The following is a 15,137-nucleotide window of genomic DNA, read 5'->3' on the forward strand; positions in this document are numbered from 1 at the left end:
GAGGTTAAGTCTAAAAGGAATGGTAAAATATTTATGATTAGAAAGATGAGAAAATATGTAACATGCCAACTTTAGATCAACACGAGGTTCTTGTTGATTCTGAGCCACGTTCTTTGCCCCAGTCAGTGAGCAATACCCCTTAGTGATCTCTTCTCAACCAAGGGAAGGGAGCCTTCTTAGCTCCCTTAAAATGATCCAGTCCTCCCATCCATGTCAAGGTTCTTCCATGACTGTACTCTTTGCAGGACAAAAGTCTGATTTAATTTTGGAAACCTGTGATTTCCTTACAACCTAGTATGACAGCATTTTTATTCTCCTTCTGTGTCTGCACACAGAGCTCCAATAATTACACATGTTCCCTTCAGGCTGGGAACCTGCAGCTCACCCCCAGTTTCTCCCAACATGCAAACAGCAAAGGATCGAGAGGTATGTTAATGTCACCATCAAACGTTTGACAACCAACTGATGTCTTGTTTGGCAGTCATCATAAAGAGTGTTGACAATGATTGGGGTAGGGATGGCAGTAATTAGAGTCTGTGACCTGGGTCACCACAGTCTTGTTGCTGCTCGGGCGTCCCTCTGCCACCTGCGGCGTGACTCTCAGCCTGGTTACTGTGTATCAGCTGCTGTTGTTGCTGGGCTAGATGGAAGCAAAAAGAGAAGAGACAGAGTTAAGCACTGGGACCGCCTCATTTTTTCCAGTCCTGAGCAGCAATATGGCTGATGTGCCTTTTCCCGTGCACGGAAGCTTGATGGTCAGCGATGATTGCAGAATAAGAGGCTCCGCCCCCATCCACAGGGTGATGTGCTCCCACATTGGTGTTGGAAGTGCAAGACTCTAGTTCTGTTTGGAAAAAATAAAACTATTAAGGTTTCCTTTTAGGTGAAAATGGGTGGTAGTTTGGGGAAGCTGTGTAAACCGGGGTATGTAAACTGCTGGCATGATTGAGAGGAACCTTAAAATCAGCTGTGTTAAAAACTAGAGCAGCTTTCTAAGTGGGCTGTCACACAGATGGCTTGTTTAACAACGCAGTTTCCAACTGGTGGCCACTTGGAAGTAAGGGAGAGCTACAGGTTCTTTACTAAAAGAATACCTGCGTAATAGTGCCGCTTAAATGGGTTGTTCCCAGATTTTTAAGAAATACATAGGCTCAAAACATAAGGACTGCAAGTAAAAGTAAACCGCTATAGGGCATGTCTCGAGGGGATCAACCTGTAAAATCAGTGAAATTTCAGAAAAATAGAAATTCTTATAAAATAAATTTATTAAAGAATTGCTTCTCATTTCCCATGAATCAAGTAATATTTTAAATGGCAATATAATTTTTCATTGGGGAAAACAATTTAGAGGGAAGATTTATTAAACATATTGAACACATCAAGTAATGTATGTCTGTAATTTGCAGACTTCTAATGAACAAATTTATTCCTGGAAGTCTGCATATCAGACGTGAGAAAACAAGCGTTTGGTGTCTGACTGTGCTTCTTCCCATGTGAAATTATGTACCAATGAAACTGCACCTCTGGTACATGTTAATTATGCTCCCTAAGGCATATGTGGCTGGGACAATAATACTAAAGCATCTCTACTCCATAGAAAATATATTTGCCACTAATTTGAGTTAGTCTCTGTTGTTAGATTGAATTTTGCATTGCTTTCTTCAGGGCACTGAGCTAAATTAATGAATCTCCATTCATGTCCAAGGTTTTTGCTTTGATTTTGTTTCTTCTTTTTCTCCACTGCATAACAGATGGTCCTGCATAACTGTTGATTTATTTGGTGGAAGAAGACAATCTGTAGCTTGGGGAAAAGTGTATGTATTTGAGGGCTGCAGTAGGTGGTGAAAAGTATTAAATGTCTGCTAGATCCTAGTAATAAAGTTCTTATAGCCCAAATTCAAATTAATTCATACAAATATATCTGCTAAATAATTGTATGGTTTTTAAAATCAAGGTTCCTTCTTAGATGATGTAATAAAGCATTTTCCTGGCAGCTAAAATCTATCTACCCAGGAGGGTTACCAGAGACTAAAGCAATGATTCTCAAACCAGGGTCTCTGAATCAACAGTATCAGCATCACCTGGGAACTTTTAAAAATACAACTTCTGGGCTCCATCCCAGATCTGCTAATTTAAGAAACTCTGGAGTGAGGCAGCAATGTGTGGTTTAACAAGCTCTCCAGCTGATTCCAATGCACACGAAAGTTTGAGAACCACTGGAGTAGAGCATCAAGACACATCTTCCTTAGCAACTTCCCACCTCGCTACCTTCCCTGTTTCTCTTAGCAGTGGAAGAGTGTTCAGGATACAGACTTGTAAGTATTACAGCAAAAGGAACAGGTGGATTTCACAGAATGAACAATTGGTCTTTCCATTTTTTTACTGCTTACCTTTCTGAGCTAGATCATAGGAAAACAAAAAGGGCTGGTGCATTGAAATGCATACCACAACTTGGTAGGCAGAAGACTTTGTTAGGAAGCAATGTGTAATTATGGTAAAAACAAAGACCATATTGTTTTGTGACATACAAACAAGGTTGCTCTTCAGATTTCTTTTTCTATCATTAACTTTTAATGCATATTATGTTTTTGCTTTGTTTTTTTACGTTTCTTTAGAATAGTGGTTTTTCATCATGGGTGGAAATCAGAAGCATCTGTTAACTTTGAAACACTAAGTGTTAATGTTCTGTCCATCCCCCTCCCACCCATCTGAAGATTATGATTCAGTAACTCTGTTCTGGGGAATTGAGCTTGTGTGTACAGAGTTTTTTAAACTCTGCAGGCGATTTCGATGTATGACCCTGGTTAAGAAGCACTAATTTAGAACAAATTTCAAAATTTTCTAATTCTAATAAGTAAATTCAGTGGTGTAAGGCAGAAAATACCAGATGTTTAAGTTAAAAATTGCAATCCAGAAATTGATCTTCAGAGATTTTTCAACAGGCGTAAGTGCTTGTTGAAAACAAGAGCATATGTTAAAGACTTGATTTATTAAAACTCTAGTGAATAAAAACCTTTAGTCTCCTACCATTCCATAGAGAAGCGGGCCTTTACAAGGAGTAAGTGAAGTGGGGTGGATGTGGAGGATGATTGTCACATTTCCCGACTCCCTAGTATAGATGATATTATTCTCTCTGTTGTTAGGACACAAGATCCCTGAAGAGGGACTCCTAAGCATGGATGCATGTGAAGTGTTTGAGCCACCTCCCCAGCAATCAAATCTAGAGTCCACTTACAATTTTAGAATGTCTCAGAAATAAAAGGGCCTTTCCACTCAAAACCTAGGCTATAGCTCCTCACTCCCACCTGGTAACATTCCACGTACCCCAACTCCAAAACTGTATTTAGTCAGTATGCACCAATGTGACCTAGCAATTATTAAAATACTGAAATACAGCCATACCTATCGGCAAATATATAATGACAAAATGTAATAACTGATAAAATTAATTATAAAAATCAAAATATCAACTTATTTCAAGTTAATTGTGGATGCCTGATAAAGATAAAAGATATCTCTTGTAGGATACATGATAAATGTATGGAATTCCTATTATAATAACATCCGAGAACCGTTTTTCAGAGCTGGCAGTTTGTTGGGCCCGTTTCATGCACTACATGGATCTTATGAAACATTCTATGTTTTGGCAGAATCATCAGTTTATCATTATGTGTGATTTATGTAGTAGTTAGAATTTACAAATTGTTTGGTACTTACTTTAGTTTACTTGCTAGTACTAATTGTCCTCAGCACATAATTTTTGCTAAATATTATTAAAGAATTTATAATCAATTACTGAAAACACTGGAAGAGACAAAAGTTTAAATTTTCAAAGTATTTCTTTTAGATATCATGAGTTGGAATTTTTTGAATCTGAGAGAAAAATAGAAATGTTTTCAATAATGAACCTAGTCCTGGGTTATCTAATATACAGTGCAAAAATCGGTTAGCCTGGGACATCTTTTGATATATAAAATATCAAAGTCAAAAATATCAAATCAATATCAAAAAAATCAATTCAATTTAAAATGTAATTTGTATTTTTGAAATAAAATCAACTTGATTTTCAATAAAAATTAGTGGACTATTTTTACTTAATATATAAATGTTGATTTCAAATAATGATATAAATTTGTATCATTTAAAATAAAAATTGGGTTTCCTTGGTGGCATAGTGGTTAAGAATCCGCCTGCCAATGCAGGGGACACGGGTTCAAGCCCTGGTCCGGGATGATCCCATATGCCACTCAGCAACTAAGCCTGTGAACCACAACTACTGAGCCTGCGCTTTAAGGCCCACGAGCCACAACTACTGAAGCCCACATGCCCTAGAGCCCGTGCTCCACAACAAGAGAAACCACCGCAATGAGAAGCCCGCGCACCGCAACAAAGAGTAGTCCCCGCTCGCCACAACTAGAGAAAGCCTGCGCGCAGCAACGAAGACCCAACACAGCCAAAAATAAATAAATTAATTAATTGATAATAAAAAAGTAAACCCTCAATACTGATCTAAATAAAATTACAATACAAGCCTATTTAAAAAAAAGTAAAATAAAAATTACTAGACTTATTTGTCCTCATAATGACATTAAATTTCTGTTAAAATTCATTTGTGATCAAGAGAAAAATATTAAAGAACTTTCTGAAATTAGTCTCATGAAATAAGCTTTTGTAATAATAAAAATTTTCAAGTTAAGCAACGCTTTTGAAATAAAAAACTTCCAAAACACTTTATCAAGTATGTTAATAAAAATCAATAAAATAAAAATATTTAGAAAAAATTAGAACTTTTAACATTATCATATAATTGAAATAGTAGATCATTTCAGAAAAGAAAAATATTATGGAAGTTACCTGACAAAGTAATTCTGATATAAGAATATCATTTCAAATCAGTTTTACGTTTAGCATTTGGAAAACAAGCTTTTTTACAAAAAGAAAAAAGAGAATTGGTTTTCAGAAATGACAGTCTACTAGAAATGTCAATCCTGTTTTAACTTTATAAGGGAAAAAAAATTCCCCTTTTTAAACTGGAGATAAATTGAAAACTGATAAAAGATATTTTACATATGAAAAATGTTTATACATACTATTTGATACAAAAATTAATAAGGGATAAACTATATGAGAAAACATAGATTTTCTAATAAATCATACGAAAATGAAATTTTTATGATAAAACTCAAAAATATAATAAATGTTTAAGTTCCTTGATTTATGATGCCCTAAATTTGACCAAACGATGTTTGCAAAGCTCTATGAATTAATTAAATAGGACATTCCTACAAGAATTTTTATGATTTAGTTAATAATAAATATACTGAATATTTTAAAATGCACACACTATTTAAGGACTGAAAAAAAAGGAATGCAATCACTGTTAACTCAGTAGTGGCTAGTAGATAATTCAGCAGGATGGCAATATCATTGATGTTAAAAGAAATTATAAACATACTGAGATTTCCTGTCACCTAATGGCTCTAAATCTGATGGAGAAATCTCTAAAGGAGATGGAGGCAGTCACCTATATTAAATCATCTCTCTGACATCATTTAGCTGGTGTCATCCATGTCAAAAGAAAGAGCACACCAATAATTTGTAGAAATTAATAAACTGTTTAGAAATTATTTGAATGATAAACGAGTGATTTGTGTTATGGCTTATATTACTTGGTATGTAGTTTATAATATAGATAACATATGCATTAACTTAAGAAAATAAAAAGTAATGCATTCTTAATTTTTGATTTTTATATTAATGTATATATTAATTGATACTGAGTCAGTTGTCAAATGTTTGAATATGACCCCTGCCCCTTCTTACCCCATCCTCATAATCAAGAGGCAGATTGGTTGAGGCGCTCATGATTCTGACTAAAGTGGAGAAACCTCAATAAAAATCACAACAGCATTTTACATAGGGTTTATTTCCAGGGGTTCAAAATACTATGCTAAAGCTTTATTATAAATCATAAGGCATTATTTTATATTGCATTATCATATTCTAATGAAATTGGGTCTCTTCATCTCTTTACAAAGTATTACATCTTGTATAGTTAATGCAGAGATGATTACATTGCATTTCATTGAATATTCTCCATTTGAAAAGTACTGGCAAAGCAGGGAATCACACACACACACACACATACACTCACACTCACACTCACACAAGAGGAAGTAGGGGGTATTTTATGTGTGCTCCATTCCTATTTGAGGGGGGGTAATTCATCAAGTCATAGTTTTCTCTTTGCCACTCAGCCCAGGCAAGATCCTGAATGTGCAAGAAGTGAAAACAAACCTAGGTTAGAGGGAAAGGGTCAAGAACAGAAAGGAGGTAAACAGAAAGAATTCAAGAGTAATTTTCTATCGACCTTAGGGTCAAAAGAATTTCAAATAAGTTTTATTCATGCAATCTGGAAAAATCCTATTGCATTGCAAATGAGAGAATAGAAAGTGACATACTAGAGAAAATCAGCAAATTAGAAATAAAAACTAAAAAGATAAGATTAAATCAGTGACAAGTAGGAGAAGAGAAATTAAATAAAGCTTTCAGGAAGGAAAAAAGAAATAAATTGAAAGGGATAAAGATTAACACATAGAAGTATTGAGTGGAAGTCTTTAGTTTTCTTGCATACTCATTTTTGGTGATTCACTCCTCAGTATGTGGAAATATAATATCTATGAAATAAAAATAAAAATTTCTCCATATTTTTGTAAAGTTTTAAAGAGACTGATTTGAAAGAAAATGTAATTGGAAAAATCCTTTCAATATTGAATTACCAAAACTAATGTGATTGTGTGTGTGTGTGTGTGTGTGTGCATAAAACTTCCCATTTGCTCTTAGCTATAGTTATTTTTAAATTAATTGTTTTAGGAGGAAATAGGTGAGGAAATTGTACTCCTAATTGTAAAAGAAACAACTGTTAAGCATCACACAAAGATCTTTGAGATCCAATTGTCATATGAACCTCTTTTCTCTGGAATTCACTGGATGGGGTCTGTGAAAACCTGAAATACCTGTTTAGCAAATTCAATAGTTTGTTATCTTTTCTTAGCTCTGTTTGTTGACTGCAGTTCAATACTTGCATTCATCCCGATTTATTTCTCAGTATTTAGCTGGTGCAGAGGCACTGATAGGATCTCTGACAGCGGAGTCAATTACTCTCCTGTGATAAAATTCCTGGTTGATTGATGCTCTTTTATTTTTTCATTTAGCAATCTTTCTGTCTTCCCCACGTATTCTCTACCACAGGACTGCCACGATTCTAGGTTTTCCAGGCAATGTATCTCATCTTGCACTTAAGCACAGACCTTTGCTTTGTTCCATAGGGCCCAAATTTCTGTCTCTTTTTTTTGATCCTTTCTAAGATATTGGAGCTGAGACAGAAGGGCATTTATTTAAGTCAAATAATTTCCAGAGATCTTTATGGACTTCTCATTTTTTAAAAAATTCAATATATTTTAAGAATTGGATTTCTTTTTTCTCTTCTCCCAATACAATTACTCTTTTCTCCTTGCACTAGAAACTCTGATCTTGGTGGATCAAGGACTTAGAGAAGCAAGGTCAGCAAGTGTCAAGAGCAACCGTTTTCTTATTAGGTGCTTTTTCTTCCTTTCTTTTTTTTAATTAGACAGGTATTATTTGTGAGTTTTTTTTTTTCCTTCCAGGCCTTTGAGGCATATCGTGGAAGTCATTAATGGCAACTCAGTAATGAGGAAGCTTGCTCTCTCTGCCTTAGAAACAGAAACTTTCCTATGTGGCTTGACAAGACTGGTTTCCAGCTGATTCTTTGATATCAACTGAATGCTTGCATGATGATGTTCAGTACATATGTAAAGATTTACCGAGATTTAGTAGTTTAACAGTAGAATGCAGTTTTATGCAACAAAGGTCCCTGGTGTTTTTTGACTAAATGTATCATAATTTTATTGAGCAAGATGCCTACATCTTTGAAATTAAGGAGGTAATGTTCTTTTTCAAAGAGGAAAGCATTAATCACCACCGAGGAGAACCAGATATGCAAAAATATAAGAAATACAGGGTGTTTTCTGTTTTAAATATTATAACTTTTATGGCATAGTAATTGGAGTAATATTTTAAATAATCTTACTAGAGAAGCCCCATATTTAAAATGTTAGTTACAATAGCTCTTACATAATTTATTGAATTAGTGCACACTTGTGAAATGAAGTATTTTTATATATTCATAACATATGGCAGGGTTAGTTTATTCCAATTACTGCATAATTGCATTTTTTAACATTCATAATAACTGTGATAGATTTTATAAAGCACAATTTTATAAAATACCTTTTCCCTACATAGAGGATCTGATTAAAGCTGACTGGATTTTCTTTTGTTTTGTTTTTTGTTTTTTTATTTTTTTTAACATCTCTATTGGAGTATAATCACTTTACAATGTTGTGTTAGTTTCTGCTGTATAACAAAGTGAATCAGCTATACATATACATATATCCCCATATCCCTTCCCTCTTGGGTCTCCCTCCCATCCTCCCTATCCCGCCCCTCTAGGCGGTCACAAAGCATCAAGCTGATCTCCCTGTGCTATGAAGCTGCTTCCCATGTGGCACATATATACAATGGAATAATACTCAGCCATAAAAAGAAATGAAACTGAGTTATTTGTAGTGAGGTGGATGGACCTACAGTCTGTCATACAGGGTGAAGTAAGTCAGAAAGAGAAAAACAAATACTGTATGCTGACTGGACTTTTTAAAAACAGATTTGCAAAGAAGTTTTTTTTTCCCTCCTCTCTGATCTAACATTATTTGAACTTAAATTCCTGTACTTTGTGTCATTAGAGCAAAGCCACAATTTCCTTGTACTACTTTAGAACATTTTAGAGACATCTACTGGAAAAGCAAATTATTGCACTTTTATAAAATTGGCTTAAAAAGTCTGTTGTTACTGACATTTCAAAAAAATTTCTCGCATACCATATCACAAATCTAGCTCCCTTTCTGAGACAAACTCGTTGACCCTCAAAAAGATATAACAAATGTAAAATATATAAAAAGTGTTACTTTGCCGTTGGACTTAATGCTCCTTTTTTTCCCAGCAAAACTCTATTCACTTAGACTTCTTAAAACTTAGTTTCTTCTTGACAGTATGACTAATGTTTTTAATAAACTGATCTAGAACTTATTACCAGAATTTTGATTATCTGAGTTGCAGCAAAAAGAGCATGTGTGGAGGGTTAGTAATATTATAAACAGCATATTGGAGAATAAGACAACAGGAATAATTGCCCCATGGATTCTTTTTTAACTCTTTATTTTATATTGGAGTATAGGTGATTAACAATGTTGTGTTAGTGTCAGGTGTACAGCAAAGTGATTCAGTTATACATATACATGGATCTGTTCTTTTTCAAATTCTTTGGACCCGAATTTTGAATCACAACATCCTTTCCGAACAGGTTGGGGTTGGGTCTATGGAGAGAGAGAGAGAGAGACAGAAAAAGAAAAAGAGAGGGGTAGAAAGTGAAGGAGGAGAAATAAACAAGAGTACAGTTGCCAGCAATTCCATTTTATTCCTGATCTATTGATTTTTTTGTATATTTAAAAAGACCTCTCTGCTGCAATTTAAATTAAAATTGTTACTTTTTCTATTATGAAATTAATTTTGTTGTGGGGAGGAAACTTGTTGGGGAAACAGGGAGTTGTGAAATTCATGTAATAGTTTACAAATTTTCTGTGAATAAAATAATTTCCTCTTGTTGTAAAGGACTAGCACTGAAGTAATTATCACGGTCACCACATGACCAGGTTTTCCAAACCCTTGAGGGCTCTGAAGAGATTTAAAGAACGGATCAGCCACACTGATTATTCTTGCCATATTTGGAGCTGCTTGTCATATGAGACAGTGTGGAGAGTGCTGTCAAAGGAAACCTGACAATTTTCTCTCCCACATAAGAATAAAAGACTGTTGGCACATATATAAAGTGTGATGAAGAGGGGAGGGGGATCTTGGCACATAATTGGGTAGGAATCAGAAGGAAAATATGTGCACCTCCCCACCCCCTGCTCCAAGGATAGATGAGATAATGAAGAATGGTTCAAGGGACAAAGGGACTCAGTAGTTCTTGATACTACCAGTGCATCAATTGCAGTAATAAAAAATTCAACAGCTTTTATGTACTTCAATAAAAGTGAAGACTAGGATGGTCAGGATATCGTAGGGAGCAACAGTATGTTCTTTTGGAATCACAGTTGTCTTAGAGTTGATTGTATGACAAAGTGACACAATGGGCATATCTGCCATCAGAAAATTATTCCTACCATAGATTTCAATAGAAAGAAGTCCTTCCCACAGCAGCTTAATCAGCAGATACCTGAATTATGAGTAATTCTAGTTACAGTATTGTGACAGAAAGTCATAGAACTGTTCTGGGACATTTTTGTTAATGGGGATTCAAGATAACGATTTGTGAATCCAATATTAAAGATATCCGCAGGTTGCTTCCATTAGAACATGAGGTGTTAGTAAGCAATCAAAGCTAAACTGTTTGAATTCCATTTAAATATTTCATATAATACTTTTTAAAAAAGGGGAAAAATAGTACGTAGCAGGTATTCAAAACTGTCAACTAGTCTTGTTTCTTGTGTGTATATTTATAATGATGGAATTGTATGTTTTTCCCTCCTAGGCATATACAGTCCATCATAGTGATTAATAATCGATTAGCAGGTGTAAAAGGAAGAAGCGTGAGACAGCACAGTCCTCATCAGCTGGACACCATGACATTCTTTGACATACAGACTTTGCTGTCTGTCCCTTATGTACGATAGGGTGTGGAACGACATTCGAAATTTCTAGAAGCGTATATTGTGAACAAACACTGAATATTTAAGATATGATCATGGAATTAATACTCCTTTTTCATAAGGAGAGAAATATAAAAATTACTCTTAGACTTTAGAAATATAATTCTAAATACTCTCCAGAACTCTTAACCGTCTGACATGCACAGACTATAAACAAATAGGTTTTACCACTGTGAGTATATCTGTGCACCTCACGGAAATTAGAAATCCTTTGAAAGCAGTATCATATTTGGAGTTTTTTTTTTTTTTTAGAATATGGTAAAGTATCTTGTTTGCAAATATTTTTGGTATAGATGATATTTTGTTTAAAACTTTATTTTACCTGGTTATAAATGAAGTGCATATTCATGCTGTACTGTGGAAATGTATTAAATTTTTATAACATCTTTGAAATTAAGGCCATATCCAGAGTAAATAGCATTACAGTGAAATTTGCCTATAGATTCTCAACGAATGGGCTAGAAGAACCATATATAATATCCTTAACTAAACTGCAGGTTTCCTAGAGCTTTTATATTACAACTTTCTTTTTTTAAAATGTGAATCATAATGGTTTCTCCACACTTACATTAATTTTTAATCACAGTCTCTTACACTGCTGATTGAATTCCCCACTACCGCTAATAGCCTTCCTTGTAATATTCATTCATTTAAAATATGTATGCTGATGCCATATCTTATTTTTCAAAGGCAACCTGTTTAAAGCCCAAAGCAAAATAATAGTCACATGAATGTTAGGCCGCAGCAGGTTACCATGTATTTGATCAGCCTTGCCACCAGAAAATCCTTAAAATCTGTTGAAAAAATGGCTCCATTAGGATATTTTTTTAAAAGCAGAATTATTCATGTCATATTGGTATATTCTTTACAACTGAATTTCATTTATAGACAATATTATTTCAAATAACTGAACTGGAACAAAACTAGAGGGTAATCTTATTTTTACATAGGGTCACTTCTAATGACAGTTTATTTAAAAATATACAATTAGGATTTCTGATATTTTAACAAGGCATGTGTCTATGCCATATAGCTAAGAAACAGTAAGATATGTAGTCAGGTCTCCAATTATTCATCCTGTGAAACCAACATAAAAATGATGAGAGAAGTTAAAGGATAGCTTATGAGATATCACAGCTACTAAATTAGGAAGCTCAAAGAAAGTAACAGTCTTGATAGTTTGGCTACATGTTAATTAACTTTGTTCAAAAGATAAATTGCAACTCTTTTTATCACTGGAATCAGTTGCTTATTCTTTAGAAGTTTTATGCTTCTCATTGTTATTATGAAATTAATATTAGAATATACCTTCTAACTGACATTTTGGTCCACTGAATCCAGGACAGCACTTCCATTCTAAGGAGGTAACAATTTTATGTTGCATCCTGTACACAGGATTTGATATCTTCTGAGATCTAGAGAGGAGAGCAGTTGGGGGAAAACAGATTATTTGTCTCACATTAAATTATCAATTGGAATAAAAGTGTTTAGGATGATACCTGGAATATAATAATAAGCATTCGGGGACTTCCCTGGTGGTGCAGTGGATAAGACTCTACATTCCCAATGCAGGGGGCACAGGTTCGATCCCTGGTCAGCAGATCCCACATGCATGCTGCAGTTAAGAGTTTGCATGCCACAACTAAGGAGCCCGCATGTCACAACTAAGGAGCCCACCTGCCGCAACTAAGACCCCATGCAACCAAATAAATAAATATTTTTAAAAAAATAAGCATTCAGTAAGTGTTATCTGTTCTTCTTATTATTATAATAATCTTCATCATCAATATTATTGTCAAACTTAGATTTCCTTAAGTACATTACAAAAAGCATTAAGGTTTATACTCCTTGGTATTTTAAATTTATACCTATCATTATGTTTTCTAAAGATACTATAACTTTTCCCTTGATAATGCTTTTCACTAAACCAATGTTAAAACTTATTTTAATTCTAATTTTTAAATAGTTTATGGGAATAAATTTTTTAGTTCTTATTTCTTATATCATTATAGTTAAAAGGATCTGTTTTCCACCAGATCAATATCAAATAACTCAAAACAAATTAGATATTCCACTGTGATTTCAACCTGCGCTTTCTCATATCTCAAGTTTTTAAATTGTACTACCTATTACTTCTCTCATATAGTATTTCTCTGAGAGGGAGGTGGGGGAGGGAAAAGGATCTAACATGAGAAAATGTTGTTTTTGAGAAGAAACCATGAAAGGGAAATGAAGAAACTATAACATTTCAAATTAACAATCAATATAAGTAGTGAATGGCCCTAAATTGCAGGCCTTATGTATGTAAGTGTAAATCATAAATACAATTTGGCCATATTATTCTTATCCCCATGACTTCAATATTTAGCTAATATCTATCAAATGATTCTATGAAATGGGTATGTATTATCTTGTTTAATCCTCACATTAGTTCTATCAGGAAAGTATTATTGTTATCTTGACTTGCTGACGAGGAACCTGAGGAACAGAGAGATGGAATACTTGCTGAAAGTCCCACATCTAAAAGTTATCGAGCTAGGATTTTAATCCACTCTGCATGGGTTAGCCTCTCCTGTTATTATCTAGAGTTTGTTACGTATGACTGTGTGGAGACAACAGTAGTCACTCTCATGGACTATGTATTATAACAGACTGGATTTTAGTTTCTGCTATAACCTGATGGGCAATTAATTATGTGTGAAATTATTCCTCAATTTTTAAAAAATATTTTCATATCTTTTATCCCTAATGGTTGATTATGTGTATTTTCTTATTTATTTATTTATTTATTTATTTATTTTTGGCTGTGTTGGGTCTTCGTTTCTGTGCGAGGGCTCTCTCTACTTGTGGCAAGCGGGGGCCACTCTTCATCGCGGTGCGCGGGCCTCTCACTATCGCGGCCTCTCTTGTTGCGGAGCACAGGCTCCAGACGCGCAGGCTCAGTAGTTGTGGCTCACGGGCCTAGTTGCTCCACGGCATGTGGGATCTTCCCAGACCAGGGCTCGAACCCGTGTCCCCTGCATTGGCAGGCAGATTCTCAACCACTGCGCCACCAGGGAAGCCCTATTCCTCAATTTTAAAATGAGCTGTAAGACTCCTTCCATCTCTGAAAGTAGGCTAATCATTCATCTGTGTTTATTTCTGTAAATTATACTCAGCAAATAACTCTGTCCAGTGAAATATCATATCTAGTCCAACAGCTAGTGCTAAACAGGAAGTAAGGTAGTTTGGAAAGGATTCTTTAGAGTTTATTAGGGTGAAATCAAGCAGTTAGTTGCATTATTATTGGACTCAATGTTCCTGTTTTGGCAAGCTGGATCGCTGGTGTATGTGGCTCAGACAAAAAGAAAAAGTGACAAACATTGCATATGCACTGAAATAGTGAGTGAATGGAGAGAGCCATTCCAATGCAGAGAAGGATAAGAACTGAGAATAAAGATACCTATTTCTAGTTTGTTTAAAGAGAGAAAAAAGCTCACCTTGAACTCAGAAGGGCAGTATGATGTGGGTTACTGTGGTAATAGTTTCATTACTAAAGAATTAACAGTGCGTTCTTTGTATCTCAGGTTGACTAGGAAATTGTCACAAAGGGAGTAAATGCCAGAAACAGAACTGGAGCTCACCTCTCCCAAATCCCTAAGACATGCTTAGCTCTCTGGACCATGAGCCCTAGCTATTCCTTTAGGGACTACGAAACACCTTGATTTTATGTATCCTTATTGCACACTGTTCCAGATTGCCAATGTGTCAGGTTCACTGCCTGAGTTATTTGTATGACTATTTGTATAACATTAGCCATCATGGCCTGAATGACAATTTTAGTTTTTATTGCAGGCGTTCCTGAAACACCCCCAGCTGAGATACTGTGACTGTATGAATTCAGAGAATTTATCAATTACTCAGCCCCACATTTTAGGACAATTACATAATTAAAACAAAAACCCTAAATAAGTCATTACAATAGACACAAGAAGAAAGGCCCTACTTAGCTGCTTTACCATGCATAATAGCAATTAGTGGCTTGCAAAGTTATGGACTTCTCTTTGGCCTAGTATGAAAGGGAAATTATCAATAGCCCTTTAAAACTGTGTATGAATTTAATGGAATTAAAGGACAGGATTGTTGGTCAGGTCATAGAATAAAAGTAATAGTAATAGTAAAAATAGAAACAAACTTGAGTTAACACTCACTGAAGACTCACAGAGTACCAGGCACTAGGCTAAACATATTACTCCATTTATCTCACATACTCTAAAAACACCCACATGAGGCAAGTATAATTAGTTTCTG

The 15,137-nt window shown here is 34.9% G+C and overlaps 1 protein-coding gene and 1 long non-coding RNA gene across 2 annotated transcripts in view; one reads left to right on the forward strand and one right to left on the reverse strand.

Annotated features, from left to right (window-relative positions):
* Nucleotides 1-15,137, forward strand: part of LOC133092789 (uncharacterized) — a 55,167-nt gene that overhangs the window by 39,872 nt on the left and 158 nt on the right. The window lies entirely within an intron of this gene.
* Nucleotides 1-15,137, reverse strand: part of MMRN1 (multimerin 1) — a 59,376-nt gene that overhangs the window by 27,469 nt on the left and 16,770 nt on the right. Inside the window, exons 3-4 of the mRNA XM_061192611.1 lie at nt 12,156-12,262; nt 542-640 (exon numbers count right to left, since the gene is read on the reverse strand). Of these exons, the coding sequence (XP_061048594.1) occupies nt 542-640; nt 12,156-12,262 (206 nt within the window). The remainder of the gene's footprint in view (nt 1-541; nt 641-12,155; nt 12,263-15,137) is intronic.

Source organism: Eubalaena glacialis, chromosome 5 (genome assembly GCF_028564815.1).
Source record: "Eubalaena glacialis isolate mEubGla1 chromosome 5, mEubGla1.1.hap2.+ XY, whole genome shotgun sequence".
Lineage (NCBI taxonomy): Eukaryota > Metazoa > Chordata > Mammalia > Artiodactyla > Balaenidae > Eubalaena > Eubalaena glacialis.